Source organism: Ranitomeya variabilis, chromosome 1, assembly GCF_051348905.1.
Source record: "Ranitomeya variabilis isolate aRanVar5 chromosome 1, aRanVar5.hap1, whole genome shotgun sequence".
NCBI lineage: Eukaryota > Metazoa > Chordata > Amphibia > Anura > Dendrobatidae > Ranitomeya > Ranitomeya variabilis.
In genome coordinates, this window is record NC_135232.1 from 298,776,860 (window position 1) to 298,796,484 (window position 19,625).

At 47.2% G+C, this 19,625-nt stretch overlaps 1 protein-coding gene across 1 annotated transcript in view; it reads left to right on the forward strand.

Moving 5' to 3' along the window:
- LHFPL7 (LHFPL tetraspan subfamily member 7) overlaps positions 1 to 19,056 on the forward strand; it is a 42,434-nt gene extending 23,378 nt beyond the window's left edge. Inside the window, 1 exon segment of the mRNA XM_077280871.1 lies at positions 18,782 to 19,056. Within this exon segment, the coding sequence (XP_077136986.1) occupies positions 18,782 to 19,056 (275 nt within the window).
- The last annotated feature ends 569 nt before the right edge of the window (positions 19,057 to 19,625 follow it).

Consider the following 19,625-nt stretch of genomic DNA (forward strand, 5'->3'; position numbering starts at 1 on the left):
TAATGATTTGTGTTGAGCATTCCGATACTGCAAGTATCGGGTATCGGCCGATACTTGCTGTATCGGAATTCCGATACCGAGATCCGATATTTTTGTGATATCGGGTATCGGTATCGAAACAACATTAATGTAAAAATGTGTAAAAGAGAGAATTAAAATAAAAAATATTGCTATACTCACCTCTCCGACGCAGCCTGCACCTTACCGAGGGAAGCGGCAGCGTTCTTTGTTTAAAATTCGCGCTTTTCTTTCCTTTACGTGAGTCCCGGCTTGTGATTGGTTGCGTGCCGCCCATGTGACCGGGACGCAACCAATCACAGCAAGCCGTGACGTAATTTCAGGTCCTTCAGGATTTTAAAATTACGTTCTGGCATTGTGATTGGTTGCGTCGCAGTCACATGGGAGACGCAACCAATCACAGCAAGCCGTGACGTAATTTCAGGTCCTTAAGGATTTTAAAATTACGTCCCGGCTTTGTGATTGGTCCGCGTCCCGGCAACATGGCCGCCATTAACCAATCACAAGCCGTGACGTCACGGGAGGCTGGACACGCGCGCATTTTAAAATGGGCGCGTGTCCAGCCTCCCGTGACGTCCCGGCTTGTGATTGGTTGCGCCGCGGTCAACCAATCACAAGCCGGGAGGCTGGACACGCGCCCATTTTAAAATTTTAAAATGCGCGCGTGTCCAGCCTCCCGGCTTGTGATTGGTTGACCGCGGCGCAACCAATCACAAGCCGGGACGTCACGGGAGGCTGGACACGCGCCCATTTTAAAATGGGCGCGTGTCCAGCCTCCCGTGACGTCCCGGCTTGTGATTGGTTAATGGCGGCCATGTTGCCGGGACGCGGACCAATCACAGCAAGCCGTGACGTAATTTCGTCACGGCTTGCTGTGATTGGTCCGCGTCCCGGCAACATGGCCGCCCTGACCAATCACAAGCCGGGACTTCACGTAACCAAGTAAAAGCGCGAATTTTAAACAAACAACGCTGCCGGTTCCCTCGCTGAGGTCCAGGCTGCGTCGGACAGGTGAGTATAGCAATATTTTTTATTTTAATTCTTTATTTTACACATTAATATGGTTCCCAGGGCCTGAAGGAGAGTTTCCTCTCCTTCAGACCCTGGGAACCATCAGGAATACCGTCCGATACTTGAGTCCCATTGACTTGTATTGGTATCGGGTATCGGTATCGGATTGGATCCGATACTTTGCCGGTATCGGCCGATACTTTCCGATACCGATACTTTCAAGTATCGGACGGTATCGCTCAACACTAGTAATGATGCAAAGGGAAAAAGTGCCTCTTTTCGTGGTGCTCCTTGCAGATGCTGAACCTAACACTTATGAAATGTGTCCCCTCACAGCGTTCAACCGTCCGGTAGGTGGAACTTTCCTTTGTCATGTGACGCAGCACAGCCGTCATTTTTACCCCCTTGGCGCCGTGCGCCGTCTCCTCAGCGTTGTTTGAATCTGTCCCGGAGCCTGCGCTGTTAGGTTACCCCTTGGCCATGCACACATTTTGCGCTGCCTGTCTTCTGACATCATTTGCTGTCAGGCTGGCTGCGCCTGTGTGTGTGCGCTGTCCGAGATTCAGCCTCGCAGTGTCGTGTAATGTAATCCCACCGCGGGCCTGGGATCCGTGGCCATGCGCAGTGCATATCCTCGCCTCTCACTCCCCTCCCTACGGCTTCTAAAGACTGTTCGGTGTCAGCTGATCCCTAATAGCATGCCACGGCCGTGACACCGCACAGTCTGAAGAAGCCGTAGGGAGGGGAGTGAGAGGTGAGGATATGCACTGCGCATGGCCACGGATCCCAGGCCCGCGGTGGGATTACATTACACGACACCGCGAGGCTGAATCTCGGACAGCGCACCCACACAGGCGCAGCCAGCCTGACAGCAAATGATGTCAGAAGACGGGCAGCGCGAAATGTGTGCATGGCCAAGGGGTAACCTAACAGCGCAGGCTCCGGGACAGATTCAAACAACGCTGAGGAGGCGGCGCACGGCGCCAAGGGGGTAAAAATGACGGCTGTGCTGCGTCACATGACAAAGGAAAGTTCCACCTACCGGACGGTTGAACGCTGTGAGGGGACACATTTCATAAGTGTTAGGTTCAGCATCTGCAAGGACCATAATTAAAAGAGCTAAGTTTACCTTTTCCAGCATTAGTGGTGTACACGATGGCTCTTCCAGCTACAAACGCCTGGGGGGGGGGGGTTAAAGGTTTCCTTTCAACTTGCTCCAGTGCAGGCTTCGGCCTACACTCCGCTCCCCCTGCTCCTCCTGCTGACCCTGGGCTCTAACACCGCCAGTTGGGGCCCGGTACTGCTAGCTGCACAGAGAAAAACACCAGCCAATGTGTCAGTGGGGTTCAGCACCGCCAGCTGTTCCCCTGCTGTGCAGCCGGCAACGTGTCCTGCAACTGCCACGCAGGCACAACAGACCCAAAAGCTGCCGCCAGTGCAGGCTTCGGCCTACACTCTGCTCCATCTCCTCCTCCTGCTGACCCCGGGCTCCAACACCGCCAGTTGGGGCCCGGTACTGCTAGCTGCACAGAGAAAAACACCAGCCAATGTGTCAGTGGGGTTCAGCACCGCCAGCTGTTCCCCTGCTGTGCAGCCGGCATCGTGTCCTGCAAAAGCCACGCAGACACAAGAACTGAAATTGAAGGGAACCTGTCCCCCCTCCCCCAGGCGTTTGTACGTTTTAAAGGCCACCTTGTACAGCGGTAATGCTGCATGTGTGCAAGGTGGCTCATAAACGTATTCTCCTCGCACAGGTGGAACTGAAAACACGTCTAAAATGTGTCCTCTGTGTGACCATTTAACCGTCCCGGTGGTGTGACTTTCCTTTGTAATGACACGCTGCAACCCCCTTGGTAGCGCTGCCCGTCTTCTGGCATCATTGTTTGGCTGCCTGCGCCTCTGCGGCCGCCCTGACCCACACAACGCCCCTCGTTGTCTTATTTATTGGGACTGCGAGGGTGTGATTGACGGGCATGATCAGTGCATCAGTTCGCCTGTCCCTCATCTCCTTCCGCCTTCTGCGGACTGTGCGGCTTCATGGCCGTGGCATGCGATAAGGGATCAGATGACGCCGCACAGTCTGAAGCGGGTGTAAGGACCCGAGTGTCAGAGGCGAACATATGTGCTGCGCCAGGCCCTGAATCCCAGCCCCGCAGTGTTTTAACAATGTTAAGACACTGCGGGGCTGGGATTCATGGTCATCGCGAACCGCACCGGCCGACATTAAATGATGCCAGAACATGGGCAGCGCTAACAGCGCTAGGCCAGGGGATCACACGACAGCGCAGACTCCTGTACAGCAAATAACAACGCTCAGGAGGCTGCACCCAGCACCAAGGTGGGATTCTTGACATCTGTGCTGCGTCTCATTACAAAGGGAACTCGCGCCTCCAACACAGTTTGACTGTTTAAAGGGCTAAATGTTATACGTGTTTCATTCAGCGTGTGCAAGGAGCGAAATTAAAAGAGCAACCTTTGACTTGTGCAGCACTACTGCTGCATAAGCTGTGGCTCTTCTACTTTGTAACCCCTGAGGGGGGGTTAAAGGTTACCTTTGAAATTGGTTCAATTAGGCTTCGGCCTACACTCTGCTCCCCCTGCAGAGCCCTGGGCTCCAACACCGCCAGTTGGGGCCCGGTACTGCTAGCTGCACAGAGAAAAACACCAGCCAATGTGTCAGTGGGGTTCAGCACCGCCAGCTGTTCCCCTGCTGTGCAGCCGGCATCGTGTCCTGCAAAAGCCACGCAGACACAAGAACTGAAATTGAAGGGAACCTGTCCCCCCTCCCCCAGGCGTTTGTACGTTTTAAAGGCCACCTTGTACAGCGGTAATGCTGCATGTGTGCAAGGTGGCTCATAAACGTATTCTCCTCGCACAGGTGGAACTGAAAACACGTCTAAAATGTGTCCTCTGTGTGACCATTTAACCGTCCCGGTGGTGTGACTTTCCTTTGTAATGACACGCTGCAACCCCCTTGGTAGCGCTGCCCGTCTTCTGGCATCATTGTTTGGCTGCCTGCGCCTCTGCGGCCGCCCTGACCCACACAACGCCCCTCGTTGTCTTATTTATTGGGACTGCGAGGGTGTGATTGACGGGCATGATCAGTGCATCAGTTCGCCTGTCCCTCATCTCCTTCCGCCTTCTGCGGACTGTGCGGCTTCATGGCCGTGGCATGCGATAAGGGATCAGATGACGCCGCACAGTCTGAAGCGGGTGTAAGGACCCGAGTGTCAGAGGCGAACATATGTGCTGCGCCAGGCCCTGAATCCCAGCCCCGCAGTGTTTTAACAATGTTAAGACACTGCGGGGCTGGGATTCATGGTCATCGCGAACCGCACCGGCCGACATTAAATGATGCCAGAACATGGGCAGCGCTAACAGCGCTAGGCCAGGGGATCACACGACAGCGCAGACTCCTGTACAGCAAATAACAACGCTCAGGAGGCTGCACCCAGCACCAAGGTGGGATTCTTGACATCTGTGCTGCGTCTCATTACAAAGGGAACTCGCGCCTCCAACACAGTTTGACTGTTTAAAGGGCTAAATGTTATACGTGTTTCATTCAGCGTGTGCAAGGAGCGAAATTAAAAGAGCAACCTTTGACTTGTGCAGCACTACTGCTGCATAAGCTGTGGCTCTTCTACTTTGTAACCCCTGAGGGGGGGTTAAAGGTTACCTTTGAAATTGGTTCAATTAGGCTTCGGCCTACACTCTGCTCCCCCTGCAGAGCCCTGGGCTCCAACACCGCCAGTTGGGGCCCGGTACTGCTAGCTGCACAGAGAAAAACACCAGCCAATGTGTCAGTGGGGTTCAGCACCGCCAGCTGTTCCCCTGCTGTGCAGCCGGCAACGTGTCCTGCAACTGCCACGCAGGCACAACAGACCCAAAAGCTGCCGCCAGTGCAGGCTTCGGCCTACACTCTGCTCCATCTCCTCCTCCTGCTGACCCCGGGCTCCAACACCGCCAGTTGGGGCCCGGTACTGCTAGCTGCACAGAGAAAAACACCAGCCAATGTGTCAGTGGGGTTCAGCACCGCCAGCTGTTCCCCTGCTGTGCAGCCGGCATCGTGTCCTGCAAAAGCCACGCAGACACTTGCTCTTGTACCTTCTGCTCCCCATCCTGGTTCCAGTACCGTCAGCTGGTTCCGGGCAGAGCCTTTGGCTTAGGTGCCTCCCTCTGGGTATCCGAGTTCCACCAACGTCAGGTGGTCCTTGGTAGTGCTTTCAGGCACGGGTACCTCCTGCTTAGTAACCGGGTTCCAGTAACGTCAGCTGGTCCTCGGTAGTTCCATTGGCTCTTGGACCTTCGGCTACCCATCCGGGTTCCAGCACCGTCAGCTGGTTCTCGGCAGTGTCTTTTGCTCTTGTACCTTCTGCTCCCCATCCTGGTTCCAGTACCGTCAGCTGGTTCCGGGCAGAGCCTTTGGCTTAGGTGCCTCCCTCTGGGTATCCGAGTTCCACCAACGTCAGGTGGTCCTTGGTAGTGCTTTCAGGCACGGGTACCTCCTGCTTAGTAACCGGGTTCCAGTAACGTCAGCTGGTCCTCGGTAGTTCCATTGGCTCTTGGACCTTCGGGTAGCCATCCGAGTTCCAGTTCCATCAGCTGGTTCTCGGCATTTTCTCAGCCTTCTTGTACCTTCTGCTACATTTCCAAGTTCAAGAGACTAAACACGATGACCCGGAAGACCACCCCTAAGATGACGACGACACCAGAGACGACAACCACTGTGATGACGACGACCCTGGAGACGATGACCCCGAAGACCACCCCGATGACGACGACCCCGGAGACGACGACCCTGAAGACCACCCCGATGACGACGACCCCGGAAACGACGACCCTGGAGACGACGACGACCTGGAAGACCGAGAAGCAGAAGAACAAGAGGCTGCAGAACAAAGAGCAGAAGAACATTAAGCATAACACTAAATATCAGAGCAAAAAATATTATCTAAATTATAAGCAGAAGAAGACTAAGCAGTGTATGGGGGTGAGTCCGTTCCTCCTCGTGGTGCCCCTGGATAAAGCCTGATGCTGCAGGCCAAACTGAACGCGGACAAATGTAACTGTTTTGTGACAGGCAGAACGGAAGGTGTAATCTTCAAACTTTTATAGATAACAACTACGGGAATGCCTGTCACAAATAAGAATATGATGAAGAAGTAGAATATGATGAAGATAATAGTAAAATAAAAAGAATATGAACAATGTAACCAAAAAAATAATAGGTAGAAGATGAAGAAGATGAATAAGGTGAAGAAGTTGATGTCAAAGAAGCTGATGATGAGGATAATGAAGAAGAAAGTGTGGGAGAAGTAAAAAAGAAGGTGAAGGGTGTGGAAGTAGTGAAACATCAATATCTGACAAAATAAAAAAAAAAATTAACATAGTCAAAATCTTTCTACCGCCGAACGTCATAAAAAAACCCCAAAATCCTGCTATTCTATTACATTGGGCTAAACCTCTGTGCCTTTAATGTCTCCGCCACGTCCCCCAATACATCCTACATTATTCTTAGTTGTTTTCCTTCATGTAGAATGAACCTACAAGTTTATAAAGGGTTTATTTTAATTCCGATATTTTTGTCCCATTGACTTGCATTGGGATCGGGTATCGGTATCGGATTGGATCCGATATTTTGACGGTATCGGCCGATACTTTCCGATACCGATACTTTCCGATATCGGAAAGTATCGCTCAACACTATTCAACAGCAGTCAGCTATCCATCACACAGAGGCTAGTTTCACACTAGCGTTCGTCAGGGCTGCGGATGAAAGCCTTCTTCCTCCATGAAGCCCCGCCCACTGCCGCACCCCTTCCTTCAGCTCTGCCTACATCGGCATGCGTCCTGCGTTCCTTATCTTTAACATTGGGTACGCAGGTCATGTGGATGTATGTGGATACCTCCTCATGCGTTGTTTTGATGCTGCGCCGACCGCAACAAAATGCAACATTGATGCAGCTCAGTGCAGCTTCAAAACGACGCATGCGGAGGCATCCACATGGCCTGCATACCCAATGATAAAGATAGGGAACACAGGACGCATGCAGACGTAGGCGGAGCTGAAGGAAGAGGTGCTGCAGTGGACGGGGCTTAACGGAGGAAGAAGGCTTTCATCCGCAGCCCTGCCAAACACAAGTCTGAAACCAGCCTTACCGATGTGTCCTTAATTTTTTGGCATGTCCCAAGATGTATGGGGGTTGATTTTAAACATCTGAAAAAAACAAAAAGCATCTACATCTGACAGATCCCTCAATCGATGTCATATCTGTCACTCATATTGTACTGTACTATGTTAAAAAATACTCATTAATGACACTTAAAGGGTTTTTTTTTGGTTTCGAAAAACGCATGCAGCGGCTGCAGTTGATTCAAAACAAACTGTGTTTCACTCACCCTCCACGGGTCCAGTGCAGTGTCTCTGCTGCTGCTCCTGGTGTCTGTCAATGTTAGCGGCGCTGCAGGCAGTAATTCAGTTTAGCAGCTGTGGGCGAGTTGACGGCATGAGCTGCTCAAAGCCCCTGAGCTAAGGAATTGGCTGGAGCGCTGTCGACGTGACATCAGTGCTGCAGACAATAACAGACAGCGGGAGCAGTGGTGGGAGACTCAGTGCTGGACCCAGGGAGAGTGAGTCAAGTGCAGTTTTTTTTATCAAACTGCATGTTGGGGACAGGGGTTTCCGAAACCTGTAAGCCTCTTTAATGCAATTAATAGTAAGTTAATGTTATACACATTTGTACCTAGTTTTATATTAAGGATGTTTCAATTGTGGCTTTGCAAAAATTGGAGGAAATTTATAAGAGTAATTTTTTAAGTTTCAGTTTTGCTGTATGTTGCACTATCGTTATTTGCACTTAAGTGATACATTTACATAATCAAATATTTAAAAAGTGGCTAGAAAGGCATAAAATTGTTTTATTCAAGTATGGCACGCAAAAAAATGTTTTGGTGTCAGAAAGCTGGTGTAAGTCCTTGATAAAACTTTCCATCTATGGACATAGCTTTGTATCCGTGTGGATTCATCAGCACAGCACAAAATATACTAGAAATATTATATGTAGGTATTCTGTATTATTGCATGCAGCTAAATGCTCACTAGATGATTGATTGAGGTGAATGAAAAAGGTTTAAAGAAAATATAGTACTTGAAAAACACAATGATGAGTATTTATAAAAGGCTAAAAGTATTATGCCAAAGTGTATCATCTCTGAGTTTGATTGGATAAATCGGCAGATGCTGGCTATGATAGGTGTGACAATACACAGTGCACACCAGCTTGCTTTGTATAAGGCTAAATTCCCACGCTTAGCATTTGCAGCATTTTTGATGCTACAGATTTTGTTGGGCATTTCTGCACCAAATAGCTTACTTGTGTTTTATTCTGTATCTCTTTTTGGTATGTGTGAAAAATATGAAGGGATTTACTGGCAGCTTACAATCCTCCTTCAGGATGTGTAGCTGTAACTGGACACCTGGCTCAGTAGGTAGTCCAGCCACATCAGCTAGTATCCAAGTCATACAAGATGACCTACTGCAATGTCCATACTGTGTGACTGCATTGTCCAATCAGAGGGAATTTCATGAGGAGATTTAAGGAGAATATGGCATAATCGTACGTTCTAGTCATACACAGGTTACATTTTCAGATCTCCGGAACAGGTCGAATGTCTTCAAGGGTCTCAATCCGTTCTAGGACCCCAGGGTGAGGAGATATGCAGAACAGCTAGCAGAAGCCAGGTAGTAAGGCCATGTTTGGTCTCCAAGTGTAAAGGGAGCACGGCTGGAACCTATGGCACCAGAACCGCTGCCCTATGACCTTCCATTGGGAACTTATGATCCTTCCTGGGTTTTGGGACTTTTAGCTTCAAACACCCAGTAGAGGGTGATAAGGCCCCTGCCGGGGGCCAAAGATGTGTGATCAACCAAAGAGATAAATGCTTGTGCCCTGCCATGTGCTCCCTCTCTGTCATGCTTGCTGCTCACTTCTAAAGGGGGGGCCATATGATGTAACATGTTGGAAGGAACTGAACCACCTGGCAGCCCATGCCTCCATGGGGCCCAGCATCCAATAGCCAAACATCAAGCCGTTAATTTACATTATACATATGCTTATATTTTTTGTACTATCACCTGTATTTGCATTACTGACCATTATATAAGTATAGCCATTGTATATATAGTGTATTGTCTAGTGTGCCCTTAAGGCGATTTAATATATAATTTAACCTTGGGCTGTCTTTTATGTCTATCCACAAATCCACACATCTGTGTTCTCGGCTTTAAATTTCCATGCTACTGGGGCTAGTTTCTGGCCCGATATGATCCTGTTAACGGACCCGGCTTATATCTAACGAGGAACTAGTGGCAGTCCTACCGGGCTGATAAGGTTCTGTTCACTGGTGGTAGTGAAACGGGCCTATCAGACTTATAAGCGAGTGTGGAGCCACGTTAGCGACTGCGTGGGCCACATCCTGTCACTCCCCGTGCCTCCCTGGGCCCTTGTGGACTGGGGGTTGTCTGTGTAAAACTGCGCCAAGCTGACCTTATGTGTCTACAAGGGGTGTGAATCGTCATATTTATGCAAGCGAGGAGATTGTACCACGTGATCCCTTTGACGTCATGGTGATGCCAGGCGTGGTGGCGAGGTGTGGGTTCGTCACATGTGGTTGCAGAGGTGGGATGTACGTGTTCTCTCTAGTGCCATCCTTCACAGTATGTAATGTTTTAAATCTGCTGAAGGGTATGTTTCCATGGGGCGTATTGCTTGAGTTTTTGCTGCGGATTGGAAGCTGCGTACAGCCGCAGCGTCTAATCCGCAGCATCCAGATGTTACAGCATAGTGGAGGGGATTTTATGAAATCCCGTCTCCACTATGCGTGCAGGGCCGCATCCGGCGGTCCTGCGTAACCTGACATGTAGCACTTCTTTCCAGACTGCAGCATGTCTATTTATCTTGCAGAGACGCTCCGTCTGCGCAAGATAAATAACACAGTCTATGAATATGATGCGGTGATTCCACATGTGTTCAATGAACACATCTGGAATCACCGTGCATACAACAGGGGGCGGCGCTTTAGGTGGAGTGGGGTATCCACTGCATCCAAAGAGCTGCCAATACGCCCTATGGACACATACCCTTATTTTACAGACTTCCTATTACTTAGCTTTGATAAAACTTTATAAAGTCATGTGTGGATTACATACGTCTTTACTGCATTTATGCTGCGAAAAAAATGCATTTGGTTTTTTTTATCTGATGATTTTCCTAATCTCAATCAAGTCTATGGTGAAATTCCACAAATAAAACATATATTTACAGATAGAGAAACTGACATGTTGCAGATTTGAAAATCATCCCAGAGGCCAATTTCTTCAGCAAAAAATAAATGCACACTGGGCATGAGATTTCTATAAATCCCATCCATTTTCCAGGAGCTGTAAGAAACTGCATTTTGTGTATACAAAAATATACAGCAGGAAGAACACACCAAAAACTTGTGGGAGCTTAGCCTAAGGGTGGGTTCACGCGAGTGTATAAAAAATTCTTGAGACTTTCATCCAGAAAAGTCAGGTAATTTTTTTTCTCACTTGTCATCTGTATTCAATAAGTTTTTTACAGCATCAGCTATAATTACAGATTTGCAAGGCATCAGTAAAAACTGGATATTATACTGTGGCTTCATATGACATCCGATTTTTTGCGCACCCATAGACGTGAATGAGCGAGTCTCATCTGGCTTACGGAATAAAATAGTGCTCTAATTGCTCTTCTGCACTCTCCAAATGAATAATATTGGTCTGAGTGCTGTACGATCCCTAAGACTGTGTTGAGGAGAGCCATAAGATCAAATACTTAACCTCAAGACATAAGAGATTGAGAGAAGCAACCCATATCGTGTATTTTTTAACCTTACATAAGCTTTCTCAGATCAAAATGAGACACTAAAGATGGCTGCCATTTCCTGTGTCAGCACACCATGTGCTGATATCCAAGATGATCAGTGAGACCCTAAAGATGGCTGCCATTTCCTGTATCAGCACACCATGTGCTGATATCCAAGATGACGCCTAACCTGATGACCTCATGGATCCACCCATAGTGACGCCCACCTTGATGACCTCATGGACCAACCCACCCTGATGACCTCATGGATCCACCCACAGACTTGCTCTATGCCCAATCCACTAACCAATGGAATACATACGAGCACTCCCATTTTAGAGCTAACCGAGCCCCCCTTACAGGGGTTATATAACCCTGTGTTCTGATTAAATAAAGCCCCTTGGAGCTGAGCCATAGATTGATCAAGGAGAGTTTACATCTGACTGTGTGTTGTCATATGTTATTTCTTAAGTGTGCACTTGATCAATATCCATTAGGCCAGGAGTAGGCAACTTAAGTGAACATTTTATTTATTGTTTAACCTAACATATTTGGCTGTCCAACCTGGGGCCAGCAGAGGAAGAGCCCTGAACCCCAAGGACCGGCGAGTGGAACAGCAGGACGCGCTGAATACCCCGAACCAGGAGACCGATCACCTCCTTATCAGAACACGGTAAGTCTGCTGATTTTTATAATCTGTAGTCTTTACCTGTGTCCTTCGGGGTATCCTGTGCAGATTGCCTGACCGTGTCCGTTTTTCGGGGTATCTGTAAGACGGCAGAAGGGTCTCTCCGCTGCTGGTCATTTAATTGCAAGCACCGTCACATGTTTTAGTTGCCTACTGCGTGTTACGTGTTGTGAAGAGGGGAGATGACTGCTAGTTAAGAGAGCAAGCGGATTTTTTTCCAGCGTTTTTTTTTTTTTTTTAAAGAAAAGCAAATTTTTCAGTGTAAAAAAAAATAAATAAAAATTCTCTGTGGTACAGTACACGGTTGTCGCCTGTGATACGATTTTCAGTTCTGTATAGGAGAGACTAGGACCTGGAGTGAATTGACTCGGCCTAGTAGGGGCCCGTTAACTTGGAGTGAGATGACTCAGTTCGGCGCCTAATAAATTGTGTAGCGGCCCGTAAACTTCGAGTGAGATGATCAGTTCGAACCTAATAAATATAGTTTTGCCTTGTGACTTGGAGTGAATTGACTCAGCACGGGGCCTGGTAATTTAGGAGTAATTTGATTAAGTAGGGTATAATTGGTTTGTAAAGTACGGAACACGGAAGTCAGACAGGGACCACGTGACAAGAAGGAATAGGAACTGTGTGCTGCAGACTCAGTTCTCTTTAGAATCTCATGTTTGAGTCATCTCCCCCGTCTTATTGTTTGTTTGGTGTTTGTTATCTTGGTAGATATATATATATATATCTATAGAAAGATGGAGAAATTAAAGCAGTTCTGCTGTATTCGCACTAAGCCAAATTCAGATGGCAAGTTAGACCCGTGTACATTAGTGGCGACTCGTGAAGGGAAGAGTCATGTTAAACAATGTAAAAAGCTTATGAAGTTGTGTGGAATGCCAGAAGGGGGGAGGTTACAGCCCCTGGAGTGGAAGATTGTCTTGGAAAAAAAAAGGTATCCTAGAAGATAATGGATTGTTGTCTATTGCTAGGGCAGGAGAAAGTCTCTGAAAGTCTGTAGAGAGAACATTGGAAATTGGGTAGAAGAGGAAAGGAATAAAAAGTTTTGAGTTATGTGTATTACAAAAATATATCCTGTGAGCGGCCACCACCGTATAATAGTGGCCCAGAACCATGTGCTTATTCTGATGGCAGCAGCCATTTTGTGGATGGGCCATGTGCTTATTCTGATGGCAGCAGCCACTTTGTGGATGGGCGATGTGCTTATTCTGATGGTAGCAGCCATTTTGTGGATGGCAAATGTGCTAATGCTGGCAGCAGCCTTTTTGAGGATGGCAGAAGTCCTAGCTCTGGCAGCAGCCATTTTGTGGATGGGCCATGTGCTAATTCTAAGAGCAGCCATTTTGTGGATGGCAAATGTGTTAATTCTTGCAGCAGCCATTTTGTGGATGGCAAATGTGTTAATGCTGGCAGCAGCCATTTTGTGGATGGCAAATGTGCTAATTCTGGCGGTAGCCATTTTGTGGATGGCAAATGTGTTAATGCTGGCAGCAGCCATTTTGTGGATGGCAAATGTGCTAATTCTGGCGGTAGCCATTTTGTGGATGGGCCATGTGCTAATTCCAAGAGCAGCCATTTTGTGGATGGCAAATGAGTTAATTCTGGAAGCAGCTATTTTGTAGATGGCAAATGTGTTAATGCTGGCAGCAGCCATTTTGTGGATGGCAAACGTGCTAATTCTGGCGGTAGCCATTTTGTGGATGGCAAATGTGCTACTTCTGGCGGTAGCCATTTTGTGGATGGGCCATGTACTAATTCTAAGAGCATCCATTTTGTGGATGGCAAATGTGCTAATTCTGGCAGTAGCCATTTTGTGGATGGCAAATGTGATATTGCTGGCAGCAGCCATTTTGTGGATGGCAAATGTGTTAATGCTGGCAGCAGCCATTTTGTGGATGGAAAATGTGCTAATTCTGGCGGTAGCCATTTTGTGGATGGCAAATGTGTTAATTCTAACGGCGGCCATTTTGTGGAAGGCAAATGTAATTCTGGCGACAGCCATTTTGTGGATGGCAAATGTAATTTTAGCGGTGGCCATTTTGTGAATGGCAAATGTGCTGCTCCTGGTGGTGAACATCTTAGTCTAAGGCTACACACCACATCACCAAATCCTTGTTACCCAGTAATGACCACTAACGGCCAATACTATATTACTTCGGGAAGTGAACAGGCTTTACCCATGTTTTCCGTCTGAGTGGTTTCCAGTGGGACACCGACCCTTTCCCCTATCACTCCTGTCATGAATCTAGCAATCCTCCCACCTGGATCGTCCCCGGCACCGACCCTTTCTACTGTCACTTCCACTGCCAATTTAGCTCCAAGCAACGGCCTCTCCTCCCAATGCTTCCACTACAACAGCACTCTCACACAGTCTACCTAACCCTATACCTGATACCTCACAGGCTCTCTTGCAGCCAAGCGCACACCTGTATGGGACGGTGGCAACTGTATCAAGGGGGGCTCAATCTGGGAGGGGGATACCAATAGCACAGGAAGCACAAAGGGGAGGGAATGTTGGCAACCTATTTTTGAAGAACTTCCTGAGGGACCCTTGTTAGTGGTGGGAAAGGGTGACATAACAATGGAGACAGACGCTATTGTTAATGCTGCCAATTCTCAGTTAGAGCACAACAGAGGTATAGCTAGAGCTATAGTGGAAGCAGGAGGGGCGACTATTCAAGCTGACAGTTGAATCATTGTTGAGTCACGTGGTCAGATAGATGTTGGGGACATAGCAGTGACTAAATCTGGCAATCTTCTGTGTAGAATGATCATACACGCTGTGACCCCTACTTTCGACCCTATTTATCCAGAAGTTAGTGCTCGACAACTTCGTGCAGCAATAACTCACATTTTAGAGTATGCGAATATTAGTGAGCAGATGAGCAGATTGAGACCTTGACAATTCCCGCCATTGGTGTTGGCATTTTCGGTTTCCCTGTTCATGCATGTACAAGGGAAATCGTTGGAATTATAATAAACAAGTGTAGCCCCCCAAGCATTTGCTGCCTCTCTGAAATCAGGTTAATTAGTAATGAGGACAGGACTGTTAAAGCTTTTAAGACTGCCAGCGTCACCTGGACCCCACACCATGATACTGGAGCTGCCCAAATAGAGCCCCTCATTCCAGGACTGTTACCTCCTCCTGCTCCTCATACACAAGGGATTACATCTGTACTCCCGGTGCCATCTCTACTCCCTCCTCAGGTGCCACCACCAACAGTGCCATTGCTCATGTCTGAGGAGCCCACCCTCTATGTCAAGTTTACACCCCAGCAAGCTGCTACTCTGTTGAACCAAGTTCTAGATCCAGAAAAACAGCCGATGCCTTTCTACAGAAGCATGCTTTAAATCCAAAGGAATTACTCAGCCATGTGGCAAGATCTCACTTCCCTGGCAAATCTTAAAGCAGGCGATGCATATTGGCCTGTTATGGAAATCGCGTTCAATGATGCCTCACTTGCCAGTGACACTACATGGGACTCTGGTGTTGAGTTCTGCCAACAACTTAATACATGGGCCTCGGATGAGTTGGCTGACCTTTCACTTATTGTCTCCAATGGATTCCAGATGCCTCCAAGCTGATGCAGCCATTGTACGATAACCTCAAGACGTCAGCGTTTCCACTATGTCCCTAATTCGTGGAAGCTTTCTACGCTCTTAAACAGGCCATACAGTCTGCACCAGCTTTTGGAATCCCAAATTATGATATCATCTGAGGACATCCAGTTCTCTTAATGGCTCCACACGACATAATTGCTATTCTTGCAACCTAAACATTTGTTGGTGCAGCGTCTTATGAGACTCCAATGTTCACTCTTGGTTCCGGATGATGTCACTCTTGTCCGCTGCAGCATCCTCAAACTGTCCTTGCTGCTTCCTCTTTCCAGGGGGGATGTGGATGATGATGCTGATGCTCTCGGTGAAGATGCCTCTACACACTCAGAGGATCATGACTGTCTCGAACAAATGCAGGAAGAAGCAGCCTCCAAGAAAAATGTGTCTGAAGACCCATTCCCACATGCTGACCTGACGTTCTTCACTGTTGGTTCCAGATTTCCAGATGAAACAGGAAGGTTCCATATGCCTCCAAGAAAAATGTATCTGAAGACCCATTCCCACATGCTGACCTGACGTTCTTCACTGATGGTTCCAGATTTGCAGATGAAACAGGCAGGTTCCATACGGGATATGTCGTGGTTACACATGACCAGGTCATCTCAGCTGGATTCCTACCACCGCACATGTCTGCACAAGAAGTGGAACTTAAGGCTTTGACGTTGGCTTGTCAGGAAGCGACGGAGAAGGTGGTCAACATCTACACGGATTCAAGATATGCTTTCGCAGTGGCTCATGACTTCGGCAGTATCTGGGCAGCCAGAGGATACCTAACGTCCAGTGGAACTCCTGTAAAACCTGCTGCTACCATACAAGAACTTGTGGCCGCTCTAGATCTACCTTTGGAGGTTGCAGTGATCAAGATCAAAGCTCACGGGAGATTGGATTCTCCAGAAGCACAGGGGAACTTCTTTGCTGACAAAACAGTAAAAACTTATGCTGCGGATCCATTTGGGAAAGAGAAAGCAGCGATGTACGTGTCACAAGACACTGAAGAAGAGCCTAAATGCTCTCTCATGAGGATTATCCATCTACATCAAGACATCAGATGATGAAAAGAAGTCATGGCAAGAAGGAGGAGCTAAAAAATGATGAAGATGGAGTCTGGAGGGTGAACAAAAAGCTGTTTACCCCGTAATCTGTACTCCTCGGTGACAGAATGGGCACACGGTATCACCCACAGAGGCAAGAATCGGATGAATGACCTGATTTGGAAGACTTATATGGCACCTGGGATCTCTACTGTCTCCCAAAAATATTTCAAGTCCTGCCTTGTGTGAGCAACATGCAATCCAGCACCGCCTCAGAAAGTTACTCAGAAACATTTGGCTAAACCAATCTATTCCTTTCAGAGAATTCAGATTGATCACATTCAAATGCCAATAGTAGGAAAGTACAAAAATGTACTGGTAGTGACTGACATGTTCTCAGGATGGCCCGAAGCCTATACAGTAACCAACATGACTACCAGAGTGACTGTTAAGAGACTGATGACTGAAGTAGTATGCAGATATAGGGTCCCAGAGGTAATTGAGAGTGACTAAGTACCCGCATTCATTGCAGCACTGTCTAAGGAACTATGGACATTGCTCTCGGGGTGATATGGAGTATGTAAACCCAAATCAGCTCGGGTTTACATACTCCATATCACCCCGAGAGCAGTGGAAAAGTAGAAACACTGAATGGCACCTTGAAAAATAAAATACTGAAAGCCAGTTAGGTCAGACTTGGACAGACATTTTGCACGTTGCCTTATACTCAGTCAGAAACACTCCAAGGGGTCCCACTAAACTCACACCATTCGAGATTCTTTTTGGGGGGCCTCCAAGGTTGGGTCAATATTTTCCACAACAGCTAGCCTTAGGAAGTGATACTCTTGTAAATTATGTAATTGTCCTTACTAAAGAACTGTCAGTAACACAAGTACAAGTTTTGTCATCCATTCTAGGTCCAGATTCCAGTGAAGGTACCCATGCTCTGCTCTCCAACCTGGTGACTACGTGCTGGTAAAGAAGTTCATCAGAAAGACATCCCTGGAGCTGAGATTTGAGGGTCCCTACCAAGTGCTCCTGACTACTCCTACTTCGGTCAGGGTTGCTGAGCGCCTCCTGGATCCATCTCTCACATCATAAACTTGTTAGACAGTTAGGGATAGAGTAGGATCTGACCTGCTTGTCAAAGTCCAGCTACAAAGGGAGGTTTTCCACAAGGGAAAACTTGTCTCAAACTGGTGAAAACTCCATTTCCCCCGTCCCGGGCGAGACGGTCAGATCTAGGATGTGTTGCATCAGGGTTAGTCACATGTGTATTTTATGAAACCATGGAGATGGGAGATTAGAGAGTAATAGGTCCAGCAGGTAGGAAAGTCCCAAGGACATGGGTAACGGGCTCCGATATACCTCCCCGATATACCCATAATTGGTCACACATTCTCTGGTGTCAATAGCATCTGTATTGTCATGAAGCCTCTGATGTCATAGTGACACTTAACACTGGTGGGTTAGGGAACTACGGTGGGATCAAGAAAAAAAAAAAAGGTTAATAAAGTATTTAGGGGGGACTGTTGAGGAGAGCCATAAGATCAAATACTTAATTAACCTCAAGACATAAGAGATTGAGAGAAGCAATCCATAACGTGTATTTTTTAACCTTACATAAGCTTTCTCAGATCAAAGTGAGACACTAAAGATGGCTGCCATTTCCTGTATCAGCACACCATGTGCTGATATCCAAGATGATCAGTAAGACCCTAAAGATGGCTGCCATTGTGCTGATATCCAAGATGACGCCTACCCTGATGACCTCATGGATCCACCCACAGTGACGCCCACCTTGATGACCTCATGGATCAACCCACCCTGATGACCTCATGGATCCACCAACAGACTTGCTCTATGCCCAATCCACTAACCAATGAAATACATACGAGCACTCCCATTTTAGAGCTAACCGAGCCCCCCTTACAGGGGTTATATAAACCTGTGTTCTGACTAAATAAAGCCCCTTGGAGCTGAGCCATAGATTGATCAAGGAGAGTTTACATCTGACTGTGTGTTGTCATATGTTATTTCTTTAGTGCACACCTGATCAATGTCCATTAGGCCAGGAGTAGGCAACTTAAGTGAACATTTTATTTATTGTTTAACCTAACAACTGCATATCTGGAGCCTGGTCAGCGTGTACATGTTGACTCCTGCACACTACCAGAAGTACCTACAATAAGCATTGGAACATCAGAACTCGACACTGGAAGAATTTATACGATGTGATTTTCTGGATTTTATTTTTGATATTCTATCTCTCAATGTTAAAATTAACCTACCCTTAAAATTATAGACTTTTCATATCTTTGTCAGTGGGCAAACTTACAAAATCAGCAAGGAAACAAATTATTATTTCCCCCACCGTAGGTGGGATATTGCATTCATAGTAAATAGGCTAACCATTTATGATACTGATTTCTATACTATTTAAAAGCTGGTATCTGATGAACGTTTTAAAATATTTTCCCTCCTTCCCACAGCCATGTATTCTTTCCGTTCTTCATTTACAGTGGCTATTACAATTCTTGGTCTATTCCTGTTTCCCGTCAGTCTTCACTCTACATTTGCAAATCAGATCTGCAACTCATCCTTGTCCTACAGAAGTGGAACCTCCTCCCTTGGCTGGGCTTATATGATGGCCATTATTACAGTAATGCTCTCTTGCTTTCTTCCAATCATGGTCCGTTACAATATAAATGAAATGAAGACAAAAGTATTGAGGTCCCAATTAACCCAGAACACATGTATTAACGTTATCAGTGCCAAAAATATACATGTTAGATAATTTCATTCAGTTCTGCTGTATCTGGGCCTCATTTATCACAACTGTCTAAAAAAGAACTTTTTGTTGACCATAACAACCACTCATGGAAGCTAAGCTGGTACTAAGTGCTATGCACAAGGCAGGATTGCTAAACCTGGCCCCCTGTCTCCATTTGGTGAGTCTGTAGGAGGCAGAAGTTGAATGATGTGCCACCATTTTTATGGTGATTCTGCACCAATACATCAATATTCATATGTTCTGTTTGGTCAGCGTACATAATCATAATACCCATATGCCTTTGACACAGTGGACCATTCCCTATTATTACAGACCCTCTCATCCCTTGGCATCACAGACTTGGCCCTATCCTGGTTCTCATCATACCTAACAGACCGGACATTCAGCGTCTCCCACTCACACACCACCTCCTCACCTCGCCCCCTATCTGTCGGAGTCCCACAAGGTTCAGTCCTTGGGCCCCTGCTCTTCTCTATTGACACCTTTGGCCTGAGACAGCTCATAGAATCTCATGGCTTTCAGTATCATCTCTATGCTGATGACACACAGATCTACATCTCTGGACCAGATAT